This window comes from Nuphar pumila, chromosome 4 (genome assembly GCF_984573655.1).
Source record: "Nuphar pumila chromosome 4, dmNupPumi1.hap1.1, whole genome shotgun sequence".
In the NCBI taxonomy this organism is placed as follows: domain Eukaryota; kingdom Viridiplantae; phylum Streptophyta; class Magnoliopsida; order Nymphaeales; family Nymphaeaceae; genus Nuphar; species Nuphar pumila.
This window is the reverse complement of record NC_143252.1, coordinates 31879346-31902077: the sequence shown is the minus strand read 5'-3', so window position 1 is coordinate 31902077 and position 22732 is coordinate 31879346. Positions and strand designations below refer to the sequence as shown.

General features: G+C 40.6%; 1 protein-coding gene across 1 annotated transcript; it reads left to right on the top strand.

The window, feature by feature from the left end:
* Positions 1-1305: 1305 nt before the first annotated feature.
* LOC149839855 (abscisic acid 8'-hydroxylase 2-like) lies at positions 1306-10019 on the top strand. Its single transcript, XM_090002852.1, is given in 9 exon segments — positions 1306-1427; positions 1761-1927; positions 1930-2078; positions 2717-2869; positions 5372-5629; positions 6140-6229; positions 7322-7507; positions 7684-7802; positions 9627-10019. Coding segments are annotated over 9 exon segments (1326 nt in total). The 5' UTR covers positions 1306-1347; the 3' UTR covers positions 9751-10019.
* The last annotated feature ends 12713 nt before the right edge of the window (positions 10020-22732 follow it).

The following is a 22732-nucleotide window of genomic DNA, read 5'->3' as shown; positions in this document are numbered from 1 at the left end:
TAGTGTATGAGCCCAAAATGATAGATAGCCTAGTGTGAGTATGAGCACCATGTCATTGTGGTAGCTATCAACATATAGGTAAGCCTGGGGGGAAGGTTGCCCCCCCCCCCCCCCCCCCCCCCCGGTCGCGTGTTTGGGTCCGAATGAGCACCAACTTGGTGCGAATATCTTGGGAACCACAATATTCCTCCGTACACACCCCGAACAACCGAATGAGCGCCAACATGGTGCTCATTCGGACCCGAACACGCGGCCCGTGTACCGGGGGGAGACACACAACCTGCTCTCCTAAGCCTAAGCCTGACCATGATATACACTTTAGAGCTAAAAGCCCTATTCAATCTTGAACATGACATAGTTCTTTTACATAACAAAAAGTGAAGTATGTGTAACTATCACCCTTAGCTTTTAGTAATTATACTAGCTAGCCAGAATACCACTTTGACCACATAATAGGACGATGCCACTAAGTTCAATCTATATCACACAGACACGCTAATATGGACACAGACTCGTATGGTCATTATTTAAATATTTTTGATAATTTTTATTACTCTAATAATAATAATAATAATATTAATAATAATAATAATACATTTTCCCAAGTCAAAAGCCAGTTAAAGCTACCAACGGGGGCTCTGCTTATTTGGTAGGAGCTGATAACTATTGGGACGTTTTTTTTCATGTTTTACTCTGGAAAAGTGCAGCCAGGAAGACTTAGTCGCAGTCCTCCGGGGTGTAAAACACCGTGGATAGGACCCTGACCCCTCAGGGCCTATGCTGGGCTTCGGCTTATGCAAAAAGGTAGCGACTGCGGAAATCGAACCCCAACTAGTGATGTGCCAGCCAAGGCTCACTCCAACTACGTTAACCCCTTGCGGGCCCTTGTGTTGGGACGTTGCCAGTTCAAAACCCAATGATGGGGTTCTGCCTAACCCCAGCTTGCCTGTGAAAAGAAAAAGACGGCCACTGGAAACTTGGCCGTACTCAGACTGCATAAAACCAAGCAACCCTAAGTCATGCCACTATAGGCATAGAACGGAAAATCAGGGCCAAAACTCCCACGAGTGAAGAGTCACGTGCAAAGCAGAATGTCCTCTATATAACTTGTCAATTCCTTCATAGGCTCTCACAGGCAGAGACAAAGAAGCTCCACGCATGTCCTACAACAACCCTCTCTCTTTAAGCACCATCCTCGTCTACCATAAGAACTCATTCTCTGACAAGGACTCTCTCTCTCTCGCCATGCATCTCCATGTTCTCTTTGCAATTCTTCTCTCCTCGCTGCTGATCTACTTTGTGAGACTATGGCATTCAAAGGGGAACAAGCGTTTGCCTCCTGGTTCCATGGGGTGGCCATATATAGGGGAGACCCTGAAGCTCTACTCACAGGATCCAAATACCTTCTATGCAAGCAAGCAGAAAAGGTACTCCAAACTACCAACCCCCATCACCACGGAGAGAGAGATGTTTTCCTTCTTGATTTTGTTTGTCTTCTACTCTGTTTTTGAATGTTCATGCATTCTTGGTGTATACGTGGGTCTTCTTTGATTATTTTAAAGTATTTTTCCTTTAATTATTTGGGTTTTAAATAATATGAATCATATATGCACTTTTGGTTTTTTGGGGTTTGAGAATGTGGTTTTATTTTTCTTTTTTCTTTTTTGGGTGTGTGGTTGTTCTTTTTTGTTTCAATGTATGTGTGTATATTGAGACTCAAAATGGCTCAAAGCAGAACATGTGGTTTTTTTTCCCTGTAGGTATGGTGACATATTCAAGACCCATATATTGGGATGTCCTTGTGTAATGATTTCTAACCCAGAGGCAGCAAGACTGGTGTTGGTGAGCCAAGCCCATCTGTTCAAGCCAACGTTCCCTGCTAGCAAGGAAAGGATGATCGGCCCACAGGCTTTGTTTTTTCATCAGGGGAGTACCATGTGAGGCTGAGAAAGTTGGTGCAGGCATCCCTCCTTCCTCATGCAATAAAAGGTTTGGTTTGTGAGATAGAGAGGCATGTGATGTCTCTTATGGACTCATGGAATGACACCAACATCAATACTTTACATGAAATGAAAAAGGTTGGTACTTAATTCTAATTTTCCTTCTTTCAAAGGTGGGCCACGTAAGGCAGGGTAGTCGTGGGGCCCCACCTGAGGTTTTTCCTCGCATCTGTGAGGGTTCTTCGACATAAAAAAAATTTATACTTTTCCTTCTTGTTCCTATATGTGAGCTTATTTTTTTCTTGATAATGGGGGAAACCACCGGTAAACATCCCGTTGCGAGCCGAGAGGTGCCAGGTTTGCCATGACCCTGATTTAGTATCCGCAGTGTAAAACCTTATGGGTTCTCTCCTAGCCGCCGGGAAAGTTTTCCGTTGGCTTCTACCTTTTTTGATTTATTACTCAAACAATTCTCACACTTGAGATCAAAGACTTAGTCATGCTGGCTCAGCCTGTTGTCACTGAAAGCCGTTGGCTTGGACCTTGCAGCAAGGGACACACATTGACTTTTAAACTCAGTGATGTTCTTTAACTTCTCATTACTTTTGGCATTTTCACGCAAGCAATTTAGGGGGTTTAGAAACAAAATTGACATGCCTTTTAGAATATAATAATATATATATATATATATAATATATATAGATATATATATATATATAGTGTTAATATTTTATAATACAAACCATGTAAAATTTTCTTACTTTTTTTTTCTACAGCTATCTTTCAATGTAGCCATGGTTGCAATATTTGGGCAGTGCGAAGAACTAGAAGAAGCGGAGCATGTCAGATCACTGTATAAGTGCCTGGAAAAAGGCTACAATTCCATGGCTCTGAATCTCCCTGGAACTTCATTTCGCAAAGCAATGAAGGTTATTATGCACCCCTCACTCTTTTATCTCCTTGTGGCAGCATGCATTCGGCAACCGGACAGAGAATGACCAATCCTTTCATTCAATTTGTCCAAAAATATCGACATTGCTGCCCTCACTAAAAAGGGGATGCACGTTAATGTGATAGTTTTGGCAGAAGGAAAGAATAAAAAGTTTAAGTCTTATATCCAACCCTAGATAATTATCAACCACATAGGCTTCTACATGTTATCTACAAATTTACACCTCTCTCTCTCTCTCAAAAAAGTTAAGTCTTATATCCAACCCTAGATAATTATCAACCACATAGGCTTCTACAAGTTATCTATACACCTCTCTCTCTCTCTCTCATATATATATATATATATATATATATATATATATATATATATATATATATATATATATATATATATATATATATATATATATATATATATATATATACCTACACCTATTTAGCAAACACCACAACTTTTTATGAATTTTTCAGTTTTGTAGTCGATTAAATGCTAACAAATGCAATGAACATATATTATTAAATGGAAAACAAGTTTTGGATCATGTGATTGTGACATACATGCAAGTTTTCTAAAGAGCCTCAACAATCAATGCCCAAAATATACCAGAATTTTGAACTTGAAAGATCTTGCTCTACATAGAAAAAAGGTGAAGAAGGTATAACCCCCTAATGACCAATGCAAGTACTCCATGTTTTACATAGAAAAAACGTGTTCAGCATAGTTTTTTTTAGAGAGAGAAAAAAGATTTGAATTAAGAATCAAGTGTTCAAGTACAAAGTAACGAGGTGTCACCCAAGATTAGACGTTCAGCATGGTTGTTTGTTAAATATCAAGCCTTGGATCGTTCATTTTTTAATGTAAAAATCTGATTTTTTGAGTTATGAAATTTTGGTACATTGTGGGCCATTGATCTTTCAACCCCTTAAAAAACTTAATTACTTATCATGATCACATTATTCAAAATAAGTTTTCTACTAAACAAACCATGTAAAATCACATCCTTGATATTTGATCTACAAAAAATGATTTTTTTGAAGAAAAGAATGGTTTTTATTCATTAGTAGCCAATATCTACCCCATATATATATATATATATATATATAGAGAGAGAGAGAGAGAGAGAGAGATGAAACAATTACACATGGAGTACTTGTGACATTTTCTGATCCATTCAGTTAGAATGTTGGATTCAATCCGATGGCCGAAACTTATGGTAGATTTAACCATAATTCCAGAAATGATTGCCCATAAGTGAATGATGCAACTGGGTTGCCATATATGGAGCCAACCTTAACCCATAAATGGTAGTTATGGGATTTTGGACCCTAAACTGTTGGATTGCATTTGATGTATGCAACTTTTTTTTTCTTTTGTGAATAAGGCAAAAGATGGCTAAAAAACTAAACAGTCTCTGGCTAAAACAGCTAAAGTGCAGCCTGCCATCACGAGAGTGACTTTTTTGTCTGCCGATATTTGGCCTTTCCCTGTCCAAATTAAACTGTTACAAGCAACCCCTTTTGGGTTGATGATGTGTGCAACATAAATAGATGACTGAGTTACTTTAAAGCTTAATCTGATGGAGAAAAACCCTTCTTTTATCCGCACCATCTGTCATCATTTTGGCTGTAAACAAGAGGTTGTGAACGCTCTACCACGTTCTCCGGCAAACTTTGTGCTGGATAGCGTTGCAATAAGAGGTATAACCTTGAATGAATATATATATAGGAAAACTTATAGTTGTACCACTTTTTGGCATGCTGTTAGCCTATCGGGATTTTGAAGGTTTTCATGTTTTCCTTAAATCTGATCATATTTTACGACTATTGCATCTTATGATTTCGATAGGAAGGTTTTTATAAGGTTTAAAAATTAACGATTTAAGATTTTCATAAATATATTTAATTCTTCAAAAATTATGTTTTTTCGAAAAAACATGATGCAAGTGTTTTTTTCTAACAAATCTACCATGTTGAACACCTCTACAAGGTTAGATTTGCAAAAAATAACTATTTGCTCATTGTTGGCTGGGAGTAAAATAGAAACTTGGTAGGCAGTTTCACTTTTCATATATATATATAAAGAGGGAGAAAGTGGATCTCTATAAAGGTGTGACTTCTTGTCATCCTGTAATTTGTTTTTTTTTTATTTCTAGTAAAACCCACATTGGTCGTAGGCGCCTGCCTAGGCCATCAAGCATGAACCTGACCTTCAACAGTACATCAAATGGGTTCCCCTTAAAGTATGTCATCATGAGCAACATACCACATTGATTTTTCTTGGACATCAAGTTGACCATGCTCAATGAGTCATGCTCTAAACATGCCATCCGGCGGGAGAGCTGATCAGGCGATCTGACATCCTCACCGTCGATTATGGTGATAAATGATCATCATTATAGCTGCTAAAGATGGCATCATCATTAACTTTGTTGCCAAGTTCATGTTCTATTTTCGAGGCTAAGGAAGCTTGGTGTTTACAGGCAAGGGAAGAGCTCAGCCGGATACTGAGGCAGAAGATAGAGAGGAGGAGAGAGGAGGAGGAGAAGAGGCCGCGGGGTGGTGGGCTGTTGGGAGTTCTACTGGGGTGGGAAGACGAGAAGCTTCTAGAACTCTCGGACGCCCAGATTCTTGACAACATAATCGGTCTGCTGTTCGCTGCTCAGGACACTACGGCCAGTGTTCTTACATGGATCCTCAAATACCTTCACGACTACCCTCTAGTCCTTGAGTCCCTCACGGTAAATCTTAGCTAATAAATCACACACGCGCACACACACACACACAGAGAGAGAGAGAGAGAGAGAGAGAGAGAGAGAGAGGGGAAGGATGACTGTTCAATTAAAAGAATGTTCAAAATCTATAACCGACAATGATCGGACGGCTTTCCTTCACCAATGCTTGAGCATCTCATCAATAGGACATCATATATTTGTTCTTTATAATTTATTTACTAAAAAAATATGATTTATACAAAGACTTGATGACATATAGACATGTTTTATGAAATGTTAAAAATCAACTGCTTATAATGCATTAAAACTTTAAGTTTTGAAAAAATATATCTAAACATCTAAAATTCACAATCTTTGAATGAATGATAAAAGTCCAATATGTAAAGTCTGATTGATGAAAAACTAGATCATAAAAAAAGAGCACCCGTTGTGATTTTATACTTTCTTTTGGTTTGACTATTCCTTTATATATAGATAAACAGAGAGAGTACTGAATCAATTTGTGAATTTGTGCAGAGAGAACACGATGGTATCAGACGAGACTTAGAGAAAGAAAACAGAGGGTTGACGTGGGAAGATACCATGAGGATGCCTCTTACCACAAAGGTAACGAGATCTGGATATCATTAATTTCTTTGAATTATTTTAAATTAAAAAAACGGCTACACCATCAGGTGCGTGGCATTAAAAAAAATGGTAGTAAAAGCCACAAAATCTCTCTGCAGGTGGAACCAGACTTGGACTAGATTTTTGGGTATGGTATCAGGTCCACTATAAGAAAAACTATACCTGGACCTGATAAGAACTACATGAACCAAACCCGGACCATACCCAGTAAAATCATATTTTTTATCATTTTTGCATTGAAAATTTGCAGGTCTTAATCGAAACTCGGGTCAGGTCCGGGTCTGGTATAAAATTTCACAAACTATACCCAGGTCCATGTATTAATCCGACCTTCGAGTCCGGACCCCGGGTTTTAATCGGGTCTTCTTATTTATCACCATAGCCAGACCCTATAGGATTTGGTTTGAGTCGGGTCCGCTTAAACCAGGCCAGTTGTCAGCCCTAGTTACACTCATCTCCTGTGTCATTCCTATCTTCATACCCCTCCTTGGGATTTTATTCATGCAAGTTGTTTTGATCAAGACTCCATAGATATGATCTACATCAGTCGTTTAGTGAAGACCGACATTTAAATTGTTGTAATCAAACTTGTCTGCATGATTTTTTTGGTGGTTGACAAAACACATAACTTTGTGATCTAAGAAAAATCCATATTTTTTTTATGTAAGACCGAGTTATGAATCTCTACAGTGCCGAATCCATCTTAAAGGTCAGATTTGATCAAAACAACTTGTATCATTAGATTTAAGAGGACTATGAAGATGGGGGATGACATAGGAGATGAGTGGAACCGAACTCCATGTAGGGTGCGTTTGAATATGCATCGACATATCGACAGACATGCGGATCAAGACTAAAATCTATCCGACCTTTTCCCCAAATGGTGAATCTCAGATCCTCAAATTTGAGATCCCCAAAGCTACATAAATTCATGGATTTCTGGTCCGATGCCAGGAAGTTGATCCATGGACCTAAGACCCTAAGCTCTCAAACACACCCATAATGTGTTTCGATAGGAGATGACCCATTTGTACCCCTACACTAAAGTAGCAAGGAAAAGTTTTGTTGCAGGTGATTCAAGAGACTATGAGGATAGCTAGTGTGCTATCATTCACATTCAGAGAGGCAGTAGAGGATGTGGAACTCCATGGATATCTTATCCCCAAAGGTTGGAAGGTTCTCCCCCTCTTCAGAAACATCCACCACAGTGCAGATTACTTCACTGACCCACAGAAATTTGATCCTTCGAGATTTGAGGTCTACCATTATTTTTCTATTAATTGGAGCTTGGATTTTCCTTTTTTTTTATGTCTAAGCTAACTATACATATGGTGGAGGAATTCCCATCACATGATTATTGTCCAGTAGATTTCATCTCATCTTTCTATCTTCTATTAAAATATTGTATACCCCTGATATTTTGGTGCATGTAGGTCCCACCAAAGCCCAATACGTTTTTGGGGTTTGGGAATGGAATCCACTCTTGCCCTGGGAATGAGCTCGCCAAACTAGAGATGAGGATACTACTACACCACTTGACACTGCGATTCAGGTATCTTTAATCATGCTCGTGATGGATTTTGTATTATGCATTCATCCCACACACACAAAAAAACAGAATTGTATATGATATATGATAACGATAGCATCTAAAGTCAGTCTTTATTCGCATGCTGCCACGTGCGTAGTGAGAGTGCTTTGGGAACTAATAAAAAATTATAGGTTCAAGCTTTATCGACTCAATCTGACCACGTAGATTGTTTGATGAGGATCAAACCTTGGATCTTGTTATTTTGATCCAAACATTTGATTTTTTGTATCATGAAATTTTACTGCATTGTAGAGCATTAACTTTTTAAGCTATTAAAAAATCCGCCAAAGTGTTTGCAATCATATGATTCAAAACTTATTTTTCATTCAGCAAAACTTGCTGATCACATTCATAGGATTTAATCTATAAATAAAATCTAAAACCTATGATTTCTAGCTCAAGAGTTTCATGTAATTTTGTGCCTTCAGTAATATATATATATATATATATATATATATATATATATATATATATATATATATATATATATATATATCCATGATACCTACAATGGTACATGCTTATGTTTGTATAGATCTAGCCATCAATTGGTAAATCTAACCATACATGTGTTTAGCATAGTTTCTTTACTATATTAGAAGATTTTATCCTGTCTAATACACCATAAGATTTTATTTTTGAGATAATGAAAACCAACTACTCACAATTCAAGAAAATAATGGTGAATTAAAATTGACCTAATACATCACATTTGAGACAACTTTAACACAAATAATAAATAGAGCATGCTAGACATGATTCAATGGTTAGATTTTTGTGTTTGGAGCTTAGATCTGACCCCACAATACTTTGGAAGGTCTTCAACCCTCATGCTTAGCAAAATTGTTACTTTTTTCTTTCAATTGCCCAAATGATTTAGGCAAAATCAAGGGGTACCTGCTCAAATCATTATGTCGGTTCCTCAAAATCATAGTCACAAATATCAGCCATTTTCCAAAATCCAACAATTTTATTGCAATACTTTTAAGAACCGATATAATCCCAAAAAAAGGTGATACTATCAAAACATCACTTATTTTTAAAAAAATCCACATTTTTATCATGATATGATCGCATTAATTGATGCAATATTTTACATGTTCTTATATTTTAAATGTTTCTTGTATTATTTTAACATTTTTGTGTATATTCTTAATATTTATGTATATCAACCGATGTTATCAGTATCGGTGCATGTTGGCCGGTATCGGCAGAATTTCAATATGCTGCAGGCCTGAATCGACTATTTTTAATAAATATAAAAAAATACCAAAAATAAGTTTTTGATATTATTTCAAAATTATTTTAATGGTTTTAACATGTGTCACGCTGTGATTGACACATAATAAGCTTTTATTAATTTTGGGCCGATACAGCTCGATTCAGTTGAGTATCAGTGTCGGCCGATACAGCTGAATCGGTGGCCCAACGATTCAGGGACGATACCGATACTGACAACATTGATATCAACATACCAAAGGGAGCTCCGCTTGTTTGGAAGGAGTTGTTAGTGCAGGTAACCATGTGTTGGGACGTTGCAAATTCAAAAACCCAATGGTATGTTGTGTGACTGGTGGGGGTCTGCCAAACCCCAGCTTGCCTTTCAAAAAAACAATGCCCGAGACTCAAATATGATTTTATTATCACACAATTTTTGCCTATCAAAAAACATTGATATCGACATTTCCTCAAGATTATCTTAAAAAAACAATTTTTTGAATTTATTGGAAGATTTTGAATGGATGAACTAGCTAATCTCTCTCTCTCTCTCTCTCTCTCGTACAGGTGGGATATTGTATGCACCGAGGGTGGGATACAGTACGGCCCGTTCCCTGTCCCCAAGCATGGGCTACCCATTAGGCTCATCCACAGGGAGCAGCAGGAGTTAATTCAACAACCTTCCAAATGACAACTAGTTGGCACCGAGCCAAGTGCCGTATCTGTCACCTTCCTGCGTAGTAGCTATCCTTCCCCAAGTTGTTATTGAAAATCACCATAAGTGGTAACTTTTAAGATATCAACAGGGCTATACGGAGGGCATCCCCGTACCACAAGCCCATCTTTTGTGGTAGGGAATTCCCTCCGGTCAGTTGTGGCTTTTCAATATCAAATCAGTTCTGACCTATTCACTGTGTATCTTTGCTGCTGCCCTTCAATTATTATTATGATATTATGAGATGGGCTGCAGGCCTACATTATTAGCAGTAACAACAGGGTGTTCTTTGTTTGCATACAGAAGAGAGAAGGAAAGGGGCTGGTGCAGTCATTGGGTTCAGTTTGTGTAGCGGCACTGACCCAACTGCCTTGGCTCCATATAATAATAATGCAAGATGGTCAGATAGGCTTTTGCCTCTTTCTTATCTCTCTCAACTTGGATGGTGCTGCCCGTTCATTTTTAAATTCTTATGTAGTGATGGGCCCCACCACGAGCATGATCGATGTGTTGAATCAGGTTCAAGATTTGAGATTTTTTAAAACAAGATTTTTGACTATGGTTTGAACATCCCTTGGGGTAGCTCTACTTTTTTTTAATGATCAGTAACCCTTGCTGAGAACTGGGCCACTTAATGGACAGGCCACCGCCCCAGCTAGGCAAACCCTGGGTGGGCCCCCACGACCAACTTGCCTTCCTTAACCCACGTTTGAAAATGTCCGGTGCCAGTGGGGTTTGATCAAGAGTCTTCATCTCAACACCTTCACAACCACTTTTCTGGCCATGCCAGTGACCCCCACGGTGGATCTAATTGAAAAACAATGGAGTTTCCAAGGCTGACATTCTAAACTTGCTTAGTTCTGTAGAATAGGTCTGTTACACCCCAAATTGGATCTGTTATATAACATTTGCGGAAAGGATGCCTCGAGGGGTTTGGTACTCTGAAAGGGGCCTTGACTACTAGACAGGTGGTCATGGTTTCATTCCCACGAGTATCACCTTCTTGCATTAACCAGGACAAGGGATAAGCTCTTGCTCAGCCAAAGTTTGATGACTCTTTGGAGATAAGGGGTGCACCATGGTTTAACACTATCGCGACCGTAACTGCGATAAGCTTAGCCAGCACGACTAGGTCTCTGATTTTGAGGCTGGTTTTCCCCATCCTTTGTAAAAAGACAAAAAAACAGTGTGAAAATGATATCCAAATGTACGAAGCAGGTTATATGTTCCCCCCCCCCCCCCCGAACAGGGCAGTTAGCTACATCTCATGTTCGGGGGTCCCAAAGAGCACCACGTATGTAAGCATGTGCGTCTCGTATCCCCATATTTGTCAGCATTAATTAGCTTGGAGTTTGATGCGATTGCAAAGACTTAAGTACCCTCTCCTCCATTGGTGCAAAAAAAAATGACGATTCTTGAAAATGAGTGGTTGTAAAGACTTAAGTGCCCCGAAGATGATTATTTAAGACCCAGTCTCTGCACTGTAGGATTATCCGAGAAAGAAATCTCCCCTGTAAGAGGCCATGAACATCAACCCTCTCACTCTCACTCTCCCTTCTATTTCTGCTTATGTGCACATCCAGCAAAAGATCCTACATTGCTCCATTAAGCACCGACTGACCTGCACATTGACTGTTGTGGAGCCTGATTCAGAGTTTTTACCCTTACAGGAGGAGGGTTTGGGGGCTCATCCCAGCGTGGGTAGCATCATTCAACTTGAAGAGTTATAGATCCTGATTCAGAGTTTTTACCCTTACAGGAGAGGGGTCTGGGGGCTCCTCCCAGCGTGGGTAACATCATTCAACTTGAAGAGTTGTGGAGTCTGATTTAGAGTTTTTACCCTTACAGAAAGGGGGGTTTGAGGGCTCCTCCCAGCGTGGGTAGCATCATTCAACTTGAAGAGTTATGGAGTCTGATTCAGAGTTTTTACCCTTACAGAAGGGGGGGTCTGAGGGCTCCTCCTAGCGTGGGTAGAATCATTCAACTTGATGAGTTATGGAGCTTGATTTAGAGTTTTTGCCCTTATAGGAGGAGGGTTTGGGGGCTCCTCCCAACGTGGATAGCATTGTTCAACTTGATTCGTTGTGGAGCCTGATTCAGAGTTTTTGCACCAATGGAGGAGAGGGTACTTAAGTCTGATTCACTCTCTCTCTCCCTTCTATTTCTGCTTATGTGCACATCCAACAGAAGATCCTACATTGCTCCATCAAGCACCGGCTGACCTGCACATTGACTGTTGTGGAGCATGATTCAGAGTTTTTACCCTTACAGGAGGAGGGTTTGGGGGCTCATCCCAGCGTGGGTAGCATCATTCAACTTGAAGAGTTATAGATCCTGATTCAGAGTTTTTACCCTTATAGGAGAGGGGTCTGGGGGCTCCTCCTAGCGTGGGTAACATCATTCAACTTGAAGAGTTGTGGAGTCTGATTTAGAGTTTTTACCCTTACAGAAAGGGGGGTTTGAGGGCTCCTCCCAGCGTGGGTAGCATCATTCAACTTGAAGAGTTATGGAGTCTGATTCAGAGTTTTTACCCTTACAGAAGGGGGGTCTGAGGGCTCCTCCTAGCGTGGGTAGAATCATTCAACTTGATGAGTTATGGAGCTTGATTTAGAGTTTTTGCCCTTATAGGAGAAGGGTTTGGGGGCTCCTCCCAACGTAGATAGCATTGTTCAACTTGATTCGTTGTGGAGCCTGATTCAGAGTTTTTGCACCAATGGAGGAGAGGGTACTTAAGCCTGATTCACTCTCTCTCTCCCTTCTATTTCTGCTTATGTGCACATCCAGCAGAAGATCCTGCATTGCTCCATCAAGCACTGGCTGACCTGCACATTGACTGTTGTGGAGCATGATTCAGAGTTTTTACCCTTATAGGAGGAGGGTTTGGGGGCTCATCCCAGCGTGGGTAGCATCATTCAACTAAATGAGTTGTAGATCCTGATTCAGAGTTTTTATCCTTACAGTAGAGGGGTCTGGGGGCTCCTCTCAGCGTGGGTAGCATCATTCAACTTGAAGAGTTGTGGAGTCTGATTTAGAGTTTTTACCCTTATAGAAAGGGGAGTCTGAGGGCTCCTCCCAGCGTGGGTAGCATCATTCAACTTGATGAGTTGTGGAGCTTGATTTAAAGTTTTTTCTCTTATAGGAAGAGGGTTTGGGAGCTCCTTCTAGCGTGGGTAACACCGTTCAACTTGATTCGTTGTGGAGCCTGATTTAGAGTTTTTGCCCTTATAGGAGGGGGGTTCAGGGGCTCCCCTCCGACACGGGTCCCGAGTGTTGTGGTGAGAAAGACATATGTTTGTTCTAAGCAAGATTTAAAGAAATCAATGAAAAATCCAACAGGGAGCATGCCAGAATCAAGATGTGGATGTCAAGCAAGAATAGTGTTGTGCAACTCAAATAACACAAAATAATAAGGGTCTGGTTTTTAGTTAAAATAGGGAATGAAATGACAATAGAAATTGCTTAAAATTTACAGAAATAAACTAGACTCAATAACAAAGACACCACTTTTTACGGATTTGGAATATGACCTTCGGTTAGGGAGATATGACTCTGAAAAGTTGATCCTAATTCGGATAGCGATTTACAGCGATTTGCTTACTGAATAACACTATAAATCGCTATAGCGATTTGCGGAAGACACTACAAATCGCTGTTGAAAAGCCGGATAACACTATAAATCATTATGGGGCTTGTTGGAGACCCGAAAATACTACAAATCGCTGTTGAAAGGCCTCAAAAAAATGTTACTAGGGGGATCCGCGCCAGAGGGAGCCCCCAAACCCCCCTTCTGTAAGGGCAAAAACTCTAAATTAGGCTCCACAACTCATCAAGTTGAATGATGCTACCCACGCTGGGAGGAGCCCTCAGACCCCTCTTCTGTAAGGGTAAAAACTCTGAATCAGACTCCACAACTCTTCAAGTTGAACGATGCTATAGTCAGTGTGTAGGTCAGTCGGTGTTTGATGGAGCAATCTAGGATCGTCTGTTGGATGTGCACAGAAGTAGAGAGAGAAGGGAGAAAGAGTGAGAGGGTTGATGTTCATGGCCTTCTTTAGGGAGAACTCTTTGCCTCCCTTGATTTCTTCTCTAGAGATAGAGAGAGAGGGTTTTACAGTGTTTTACGGAGAAAGAAGAAGAAGACTTTGAAGAGTCAACGTCATCCTCAACTTTCTGGATGGAGGACATGTTTGTCCTTTTTTTGAACGGAGAAAGAAGAAGAAGACTTTGAAGAGTCAACATCATTCTCGACTTTCTGGATGGAGGACATGTTTGTCCTTTTTTTGAATGGAGAAAGAAGAAGAAGACTTTGAAGAGTCAACATCATCCTCGACTTTCTAGATGGAGGACATGTTTGTCCTTTTTTTGAAATGTTTGTTTTTTCTTTTTTGAATAAAGGGCATTTTTGTTATTTTCTCAAACCATCACTTTATGAGAAGAATAGCAAGAAAGGGTACTTAAGTCTTTGCAACAACACCAAAGTCCGATGCAAAGTTATGTCAACATACACGGGAATACGAGCCCCATGTGCTTGTATACGTGGTGCTCATTCAAAGCCCCGAACACAGACGTGGGATTCAGTGAATCATCCGGGGGAACATACACCACCCTCTCCCAAATGTAAGATGAGTTCAAAATATGACATAACCGCTAGTGCTAACGTCAATAATAACATTGAAAAGAGTTCTTAACTGCTAGTACTACTCCTAGCTGAGCTTCCCTTGCCACAAGATTAAAGCTGAGAGTACTCTGTGAGTAGGGGGACCTCAAGAGTTTTGTCAACACGTGGTAGGTATTTTTTTTATTGGGTGCAGAGTGACGGCAAATCAGGTGCAATCACATTGCGCACTTTAGTTAGAGGGTGGTCAGGTGCAGTGGCACACTCAAAATGTGCAATGCTATTGCAGCCCATGAGGGTTTTTCTCATGACTTCATGAGGGTTTTTCTCTTGACCTAAATATAAAAAAAAAAAAACTACTAGTACTATTCTTTGTGGTCCAAATGTTTTTGTGGTCCACATCAATTCAAAGTTAATATCATTTAGATAGTTTAATATTTGGTGCTAATGAAGGTACAAAATTATTGATCGTGATAGTCTTTTCTTTTCTTATGTTTAGATTTTTTTTTTAGATCAAACCTTATAGATGTGATATACAAGATTTGTTTAGTAGAAAAAGAGTTTAATTTGAATCATGTGATTGTCACATATAAGTAGAGTTTTAAATGGCTTCAAGAATCAACTGCCCACATACAAAAATTGCACAACTCAAAATATCATATGTTTACATAAAAAAAAACATGAACCAAGGTTTGAACCTTAGCATACAAACAGGGCTGAACACACATCTGTGATCAGATTAAGTACTTGATACAACTTGAACCTATGTTTTCTAGCTCAATAGTTATGTACCTTCATTAGTACCAAATATAAACCCCCTTTAGATTGATCCTCGTTAAGACCCATCTAGAAACAAAAGAAAAAGTTTCTTTTTAACTACGAAACTATGAATTATAAGACATAGGAAAGAATGTGTACAATAAAAAGAATGTGCTTGCATGATTATGAAGTCAAAAAGTTTTGCACTTTTGCTGCCTAAAGGGTTTATATATTTGATGCAATCAAGTTTGAATCTCATGATGCAAGTTGTTTTGATACAATCTAACCTCATAAATGTATTCAGCATGCTCGATTTAGTAGGAATTGAATCTTGGATCATGTTTTTTGATGAAAAAATATGATTTTATGAATAAAAAAAATTTGATGCCTTCATAGCCATTGATTTTTGAATCACAGGAAAATCTTATAATATACAAGTCGAATTTGGGTGATCCAAAAGCTGGTTCCCACCAAAACAAAACCTGTAGATCACATCTATGGTGTTAAATGTGAGAAAAATACAAAAAAAAGGGAGTTTGTGTTAAATGTGAGAAAAATACAAAAAAGGGGAGTTTCGCCCCCATTTGCTAGGTGGTTTATACATACAAACCACTGTAGCAAAGCTTAACCCCTGTATGAATAATTGTAGTCTGTCAGTTTTAAGATCCCCGTTAGCAAAGCTTAACCCCTGCACAGTTGTTACAACATTTTATTTTATCTATTAAAAACATTTTGGACCTTGTATGGTTATTGTAGATGTTGCAAGGCTTAAGGGCTCCACGATCATCATGTAGGACGGAGTTGTGAACGTCACCAAGTTAACGGGATGTTAGCAGTACGATAGTCATGGGAGAGTGTCCCTCGCTGCAATGTCAAAGCCGGGTGTGCTCCCCGAAAAATAGGGGGACTGGGTGGGCGAGCAGGTTGTATGTTCCCCCCCCCCCCCCCCCCCCCCGCGAACACGGGGCCGAGTGTTCGCGGGTCCGAATGAGTGCCACGTTGGCACTCATTCGGGAGTTATGTACAGAGGAATATCTTGGGATCCGCAATATTCCTTCGTACACCCAAACTGATGAATGCCAACGTGGCACTCATTCGAACCCCCGAACACGCAGCCCCGTGTTCCACGGGGAACATACACCACCCTCTCACTGGCCGGGCTTTACCAACCAGAAGCCTGCAAATCTGTGGTTAGTGATGGAGGGTATTCCCTTGATCTAGCCTTAAAAAAGAAAAAAATGTTGCAAACTTTCAATGACAAGTCATTTATGTGCAACGACTGTAGGGGTGGTCGCCTGCGTGGTCAACAGGATGGTTGTGAGGGTGCTAAGATGAAAGCGGGCGCCAGATCGAACCTTACTGGTGCAAGGGTGTGTCTATAGCTTTCAAAGGTGAGTCAGGTAAGGGAGGGTGGTCTTGGTGCTCCACCCTTTCAAAGGTGGGTCAGGTAAGGGAGGGTGGTCTTGGTGCTCCACTCGAGGTTTTCCTTGCTTGTGAGGGTTCCTCAGCATAAAAAAAATAGTCATTTATGTGCCACAAGGAAGAAATGACAGTCTCATATGAGAGTCTGAGAGGGAGAATCAGGTGCAAAGGGGACAAACCAGAAGGCTGCCGGTCTCCTTGAGCCTCTACCAATTTCAGAACGTCCTTGGGGTAACATCTTCATGGACTTCATTATTAGTCTGTCAAAGGTAGAGGGCCTCAGCTCTATTTTTGTTGTGGTGGATCGTTTCTCAAAATATGCCACCTTTATCCCTACTTCTAAGGAGTGCCCTGCAGAGAAGACTGCAGAGTTGTTTATAAAGCATGTGATGAAGCACTAGGGCATACCAAAGAGCATTGTGAGTGACTGTGATACTCACTTCACAGGCAAGTTCTGGCGTGAAGTATTTCGGCTACTTGGCTCTGATTTGCTATTTTCAACAAGCTTTCATCCGCCGACATATGAGCAGACAGAGCGCATTAACGGGATACTTGAGCAGTACCTTAGGCATTTTGTTAGTGTCAATAAAAAAAATTAGGTGATGCTCCTTGATATGGCACAATTTTGTTATAATCTACAAAAGAGCGAGTCTTCTGGCCACAACCCGTTTGAAATAGCCACGGGGCAGTAGCCACTGACCCCACACACTCTTTTCGCACAAGAAAAGGGAAGGTCATCCTTCGCTTATCAGTTTGTTTGCGACTGGCACAAGCAGAATAAGTTGGTGAAGGCATTCTTACACAAAGCGACAAAGAGAATGAAGAAGTGGGCGAAAAAGTATCATTGGCTCGATGGGTTCCAAGTTGGAGACCAAATGTTGGTGAAGTTATATCCAGGACGCACAAGCATCTTTTGTGGGCGGCACCGTGGACTGCTCAGAAAGTATGAGGGACCCTTCACCATCACAAAGAAGGTTGGCAAGTTGGAGTTGCCCACAGACTTCAAGGTGCACCCGGTGTTCCACGTGTGCAACCTTAAGCAGTTCCATCCAGACGATGGAGATCCAGAACGCAGTGTGCCACAATGTGTTCCCATCATGCAGAGGGCTCCGATAGCACAATGGGCTGAGAAGCATCTCAGTAAGATCCTTCATCAGAAGGTCAACTACTTGTGCAAAGTGAAGAAATATCTAGTGCAGTGGAAGAAAACATTGAAACCAACGTGGGAGCCTGCATTTTGAATGAACAGCCGCTACCCGACTGAAGTCAGGGCTTATCATGAAACAGATGGCGCTAAAGACGACATATGATTTAAAGAAGGGAGCATGTTCCCTTACGACTTACATTGTAAAGTTGCGCTTAGAATCTGTTTTGTTTTTGTTGAGTTTGATGTAAGTTGCCCAGTTCAGGTGAATCAATACCCCGAAGGGGCAGCCCGTATGCTTGAACTGTAATAGCTCTCAGGAAAAATTATGAATGAATTAAATGCGTTGAGCTTTCTTTTGTTCACCCTCGTTGTGATTGCTTCTTGTGATTGCAATTCGTCTCCCTCTATTCTCTTTTGCACTGTGATTACAAGCTTCCGCGACTGGCAAGTGAGCTGACAAGTAGGCTTGCGACGGTAAGGAAGGACCGTTGCGCCGCTCTGGCCCATTGAAGGAAATAGGCCTGTGACAACTTGTCTCTCTAGCTTAATTGTGTGCATCTTTCTATTAAGTTATCACCTGCTAAGCCAGCTTTCCTTTGGGCTAACTATAGATGTGAATTGATGCTAAAGCATAGGCCACCTCCCACCCGTCTTGACAATAAGTTAATGAAAAGTTGGGAACAATCGATGGATAATTAAGTTGACAAGGACGCCTCTAATATGATCCTAGTAGAGCTGAGTGTTGATTGGGTCCAACTCACAGCTCGAGAGTTCAATTTCAAGCCCGATTTATGAGTTCTTGAGTAGGGTTGGGAAACGAGACATGCCACTGGTGGCTTGGCTCAAATGAAACGCTTTCATAAAAGTTCCAGTAGAATCAAGAATGAAGTTTTCATTATGGACATGCCAGATCATGAATTAGTAACTGCATACAATCTCCAAAAAAGTCTCAATTGTTTCGATCAATATCTATATAGACACATAGATCCATGAATCCATACATCTCGATCGAAAAATAATCAATAGAAAAAGAATGAATCAGAATTGATCGTTTCTCGAAACGAATGAAAAGAAAGATAAAACATAAATCATAAAGCAACTAAGCCCTCTCGGGGGCTTGCTTAAGAATAAGAAAGTATTGGGCTCGTAAATAACTCGTTCAAACTCATGAAATTGGTTAGCAAGCTGAACATGAATAACAGGTTTTAGCTCTGCTTGGCTCGTGTGTTTTATTAACAGTAATGCATGTAGGGCATCTTTATCATAGTATGCTTCTTTATTGGCTTCTATCTTTTCGTATTCCTGTTGCTATTCTTGGAGAACTTGGAAAGAAATTCTCTAATTTTCTTAGGAATAACTATCCTACTGATCCCCATCCTCATCTTATTCGGTAGTCAATGTTGTGCAACTATGTAGGGGAAGCTGGAGTCGATCTAGTTCATCTAGAGGATTGGAATATCTTGGGTGTGTTTGTTGATCAAAGACTCTATGTGGGCTGATTTTGTGAAGAGTAAATACCTTATTAACCATAGTCTTTGGACAGTTCGGTACCGCTCTAAACATTCTTGGGCATGGAAAGGTCGTTGTTCCGGTTGTAAGGAGATCAAGGATTTTATTTCTTGGCATTAGGGGTGTCAACGGGTCGGGTTTGGTTCGGACCCACGTGGAACCAGACTTGAACCAAATTTTCAGGTATGGTATCGGGTCCGAACCCGAGTCTAATCGGGTTCACTATAAGAAAAACCATACCCAGACCTGATAAGAACTATATGGAGCAAACCCGGTAAAACCATATTTTTTATCATTTTTACATTGAGAAATTGCAGGTTTTAATCGGAACTCAGGTCAGGTCCAGGTCTGATATAAAATTTCACAAACTATACCTGGATCAATGTATTAATCAGACCTTTGGATCTGAATCCGGGACTTAATCAGATCTTCTTATTTATCACCATACCCAGACCCTAGGGTTTGGTTCGGGTCGGGTCCTGGTAAACCAGGCCCGTTGACACCCTTGTTATGTTAGAGTGGGCTCAAAAATCAATTTTTGGCCGGAACCTTGGAATAACTACATTTTCCTTAACTTTGTTCAAGGAGAAGATTATATTAGAGGTGAGGAATTTCTGAAGTTGACTGTCAGTCATGTAGGCTCACATCCTCAAACTTACTCCATTGCCATGCAACTATTACCATCTGATGTCCTTTCTGGTCAATTGTGTTCGTCTACATGTGGTTGTTTGGAAAATATGGAGTATTTGGAATCGAGTTATCCATGATATTGATTGTCCCTCTGTTGGCAAGACTTAACAGGATATTTGGCATGCATGCTATGAAAATTTTATCAAGTTAAAGTGGACAGGAGATGAGGGGAGGAAGGTGAAGCTATGGCATTCTACTAGGATTATTGTTGACCTTTGGCCACTCCGTGTCATGGAGGAATTTCACTTTCAAGTGGTTTCTTAAGTTTTAAGAGGGAAGACAAAGTTAGCTTCTAGTTTAACAGATAGCAGTGGTTTTTCCCATATAGCAGTAGTCAAATGATTAGTGGGGATCTGTTATTCTCAAAGAATAAGCTGTTTTTATAGACTTTGCAGTCTTATGGCTTAAGGGAGTATATGTTATGTTATCTGTGGCAGCATCTGTTTTTCTAATTGGTTGGACTGGGTTAAAGGTGTTGTTGAAGGAAGAAGGGTTTCTGCTGATTTTCAGTGTCTTCTTAGCAAATTTAGGAATATACGTATTGTGGGGGAAGGGGTCTCATTGGAAATATGTTTGCTACTTTTAAGACCTCTTCAAGATTGTTCTGAGATAATCTGGCACAATCAATAGAGAGATTGGGATGGTTTTGACAGTTAATTTGTTTTTTATGTTGTATTCTATACAGTCCACTATTTCATTCTTGTGTACATTTGTATATAATGTTGCAATAAAGGAGAAGGGCTTCCCCCAGCTTCTTCATCGAAGAAAAAAAAACTGAGGTTGGACAGCCTTCTATCAGTATCTCCAAAAAAATTTATGATCATAATGTGGGTATTTATACTACATCCATCAACGGATGCCAATATGGAGGTCGATCTTTCCAAAACGCTATAGGGATGTAGCTGCCGGCATAGCAAGACAATAGGACTTAGCATTTGCCAGATCCATGAACAAAACTGCGTTACACATAATGCACATGCACGCACACACATAAAATGTTTGCTATTTCCAACCCCAAGTGAAAATCTTTAACTTTTTTCAATTTTTACCTTTTTTTGCACATTTGACCCTCCAAATGTAATCTGCATGTTTGGTTTAGTATAAATATGTCCATAGATCATTTTTTAGACGTGTGCTGAATTATTTAAGGGTTAAGAAATCAATGGCCTACAATGCATCAAATTTTTATCCTTTAAAAAATTGTCTTTTATGCCTAAAAAATATAAACGGAGGTTAGATTTCTAGTCCATTCATAGGGTATGATTTAGACAATCCGTCAGTTCCAACTAGGGGGCTCCTTCCACGAGGGTAGCAAATATATATATATATATATATATATATATATATATATATATATATATATATATATATATATATATGCAAACTTGTGTTGTTGCACTACAAGACAAACTCTAATTAGCGACGAAAATTTGTGATGGATTTTTTCTGTCGCAAATTTGTGACAGATTAGCTAGAGAAAACTATTTGTTGCTTACATTTGAATTATTTACAGAATTAGCAACGAAAAAAAATTCATCGTGAATCTTTCGCTCATTAGCAACGGATTCGAGACAGAACAATTTTGTCTCAAACTCCATTGCAACTTCGTGATTGATCAACAACAGAAATTTTTCGTCGCTACTCCATCGCAAATTTGCGACAGAGTTTGAGATGGAATTTTGCCATCGCGAATCCATCGCTAAATTTCTCGTAAATCCCTAATACGAGCCCCCTTTCTTTTCCTTTCTCTTGCCCCGTTGCTTGCCCTCCCTTCTTCCCCTTCTAGCGACTGCCTCCCTCTCTGGCGACCTCCTCCCTTACTTTCTCCCCCTTCCGGCGACTGCCTCCCTCTCAGGCGATCTCCTCCCTTCTCTTCTTCTCCTTCCGGCGACCGCCTCCCTCTCCAACCACACCGACCGACGCCATCTCCCCTTCTTTCCTCAGCGACCCCGTCGACGACCCACCACTTGTTCCTCCAGCTTCGACAACTCGACCGAAGTCCACCAGTGACCACGCCAGTGAGCTCTTCTCCCATACCCTCGTGCCTCCCCCCTGTCCCTCTTTCCAAACTATCAGCATGGGACCCGACCCCTTGCCCTTGTTTAAGCAACATCGGCAAGGGGATCCCCCCCCCCCTGTTGTTGTGTTTGATTGGCCAACAAGGGGCGAAGCCCCCCTGCCATTGGTATTTTTTGACAGGGGGGCGGAGGCCCCTGCTCTTGTTTAAGCAACAACGGCAGAAGGATCTGCCCCCCTTGTCGTTGTGTTTGCTCGACCGGCAAGGGAGCCCGCACCCCTGCCGCTAGTACTTTCTGGCAGAGCGCTCTGCCCCCCTGCCGTTGTGTTTGCTCAGTTGGAAGGGGGGAGCACCCCTGTCACTAGTACTTTCAGGCAGGGGGCTCCACTCCCCTGCCCTTTTTTAAGCAACAGTGTCAGGCAGATCCCCCCCCCCTGCCATTATGTTTGCTCGGCCGGCAGGGGGGCGCCCCTTGCTGCTGGTACTTTTTGGCAAGGGGCTCCGCCTATTTTCTTCTACTTCTCACTATGTCTTTATCTTTGGCCGGTAAGAGTAATGTGCATTGCAGGTACGTAACAAAGCAAAATGCATGATGCTTAATGCTAAGCATCGCATGCAGCTTAAAATGCTATGCGAAAAGAAACAAGCAAAATACAAATCGGGTAAATACCCGTGGTGAGTAAGTGATGCAAGCGCATCACAGGTTATTTAATTTCTTGGATGCAACATTTTTTTGTTCACACATTCACTTAGTTGTGGATATCTAGGACTGCTTTGATGGAGTTTGGAGATCATGCTG